The 2,012-nt window shown below is 52.6% G+C and overlaps 1 protein-coding gene across 1 annotated transcript; it reads left to right on the top strand.

The window, feature by feature from the left end:
• Positions 1-237: 237 nt before the first annotated feature.
• LOC103655480 (ethylene-responsive transcription factor ERF024) lies at positions 238-819 on the top strand. Its single transcript, XM_008682231.1, has one exon. It carries the CDS (start codon positions 238-240, stop codon positions 817-819), a length of 582 nt encoding a protein of 193 aa, XP_008680453.1.
• Positions 820-2,012: the final 1,193 nt, after the last annotated feature.

The raw sequence follows: 2,012 nt of genomic DNA, 5'->3' as shown, positions 1-2,012 counted from the left end.
CACTAGATAGAGTTTCGCATGGCGGCAGCTTATTCTGGCATTTCCATGCATGAACAGCCACTCTCCGTCGCTACCCCGGTGGCGCTGGCGCCTAGCAACTATTTATAAGAGCTCCGTGATCACCCGCGAATCCACACTGCACTTTGCACCGTAGCCAAGCTAGCTAGCTTCTCCTCTCATCATCATCCGGCCGAGCGTTACCACATTGCGGAAAAAAACGCTCACGATCGATCAGCCATGGAGAACCACCAGCTGCAGCAGCAACAGCAGCAGCCGGCCGCTCCGGTGGCCGCCGCTGCCAGCTCCCCGCAGTACCGAGGCGTGAGGCGGCGGAAGTGGGGCAAGTGGGTGTCGGAGATCCGGCAGCCCGGCACCAAGGTCCGCGTCTGGCTCGGCAGCTTCGACTCCGCCGAGGCCGCGGCCGTGGCGCACGACGTGGCCGCGCTGTGCATGCGCGGCCCGCGGGACGCGCAGCTCAACTTCCCGGGGTCCGCTGGGTGGCTGCCCCGCCCGGCCAGCACCGACCCAGCCGACATCCGCGCCGCCGCTGCTGAGGCAGCCGAGCGCGTGCGCCGTGAACCGGCGCTTGTCGGCACTGATGCCGCCGCCGAGCCCGGCAGGGGCCCTGCCAGTGCCAGCCGTCTTGACCTGGCCGTGGGAGACGAGTTTGACGACGACCTCGAGTCGCCCAGGCTGTGGACCGAGATGGCAGAGGCCATGCTGCTGGACCCACCTAAGTGGGGCCCGGATGGTAGCGACGGTTCCGAGGGCTCTGGCTCCCAGAATTGGCCCCATGGGTCCCTGTGGGATGCATGCTGATGCTAGAGCCTTCGTGCCAAGTCATCTCTGCTATATATGTCCACGTGGTCCTTCCTTCGCTGTTATTTTCTCCATCCCAAAATAAAATTCATTTTAAAAAATAGTGAATTTATATGTGTTCTATATATATGTCTAGGTTTATTATCTATTTAAATATAGACATAAAAACTAAGAGCCAAAATAACTACTATTTTAAAATGAAGAAAATATTTTTTATTAACCGTTGAGATCGATATAATATCCGTTATGGTTTTGTCCATTTCAGAATCAGAATGTTATAAGGATCGATCAGTCAACAAATCATGTTCTCATCCATACATAAAATATACGGATACTTTGTGGCTGTTGAGCCATACGTGGTACATGGGAACGGTCAGACGGTCAGGCTAGTTCGGATGGTCCGCGTCCTAGATGGTCTGCGGGTGTAGCCTACACGGTCTATGATTAGATTAGTTCAGGCGAGAGTCCTTATTCTGTGCATACTTATCTGGTTCAACGCGTGGGAATATGTTTGAAGCGTCTAGAAACGGGTCTAGACCTCCACCCCTATATATATTAGGGGTACGACCGATTGAGGCATCACCCAATCACATATATCAATCCAGTTTATCTCTTTCACTTTGTTCTTTCACGCATTAGGAGTAGGAGTAATCTATCCTTAGTTTAGCCTTTCTCAAACCCCATTTTTCATCTCTATTCGACTCTACGTCTAGAGACGCTGGCCTACTAACCCCAAAGCACGCCCAAGAACTGTCCTCCTCGACGGGGTACCTACCAGGAGGCGAGTTTTATGGTTTCTATGGAGAAGATGATTCTGCGCCATCGCGGACTATCTGGACCTACACGGAGTACACAGAGAGGAGCATCTCCTGTAGTGAGGTCACAGACCGTCCGGTACAAGATCACGGACCGTCTGTGCTCCCACAGAGAGCACTGCCTTGCGGTTCATACTAGTGTTTGGCCCCAAATCAAAGCCAACACACTTTTTATCGACTCCGCTGGGAAAAAGTGTGTTCTAGATCTACCAAAATCAACCACAAATGGCCGATTCCAAATATGTCATCGAAGTTTCCCCGAGCAACATCATGAAGCCGACTCTTGAGAGCCTGTCAAAGATCAACAACGATTCAAAGATTAGATAAGACAACAAGAAGAGAGACGATGCGGAGGCAAGACCAAGAGCGCGAAGAGGC

The sequence above is a fragment of the Zea mays genome, chromosome 4 (genome assembly GCF_902167145.1).
Source record: "Zea mays cultivar B73 chromosome 4, Zm-B73-REFERENCE-NAM-5.0, whole genome shotgun sequence".
In the NCBI taxonomy this organism is placed as follows: domain Eukaryota; kingdom Viridiplantae; phylum Streptophyta; class Magnoliopsida; order Poales; family Poaceae; genus Zea; species Zea mays.
Note: the sequence above shows the minus strand (reverse complement) of the source record. Positions and strands in the feature narration are given on the sequence as shown.

Bases quoted from the DNA above. Each gene is read 5' to 3' on its own strand.
- LOC103655480 (XM_008682231.1), top strand. From the start codon at position 238: ATGGAGAACCACCAGCTGCAGCAGCAACAGCAGCAGCCGGCCGCTCCG.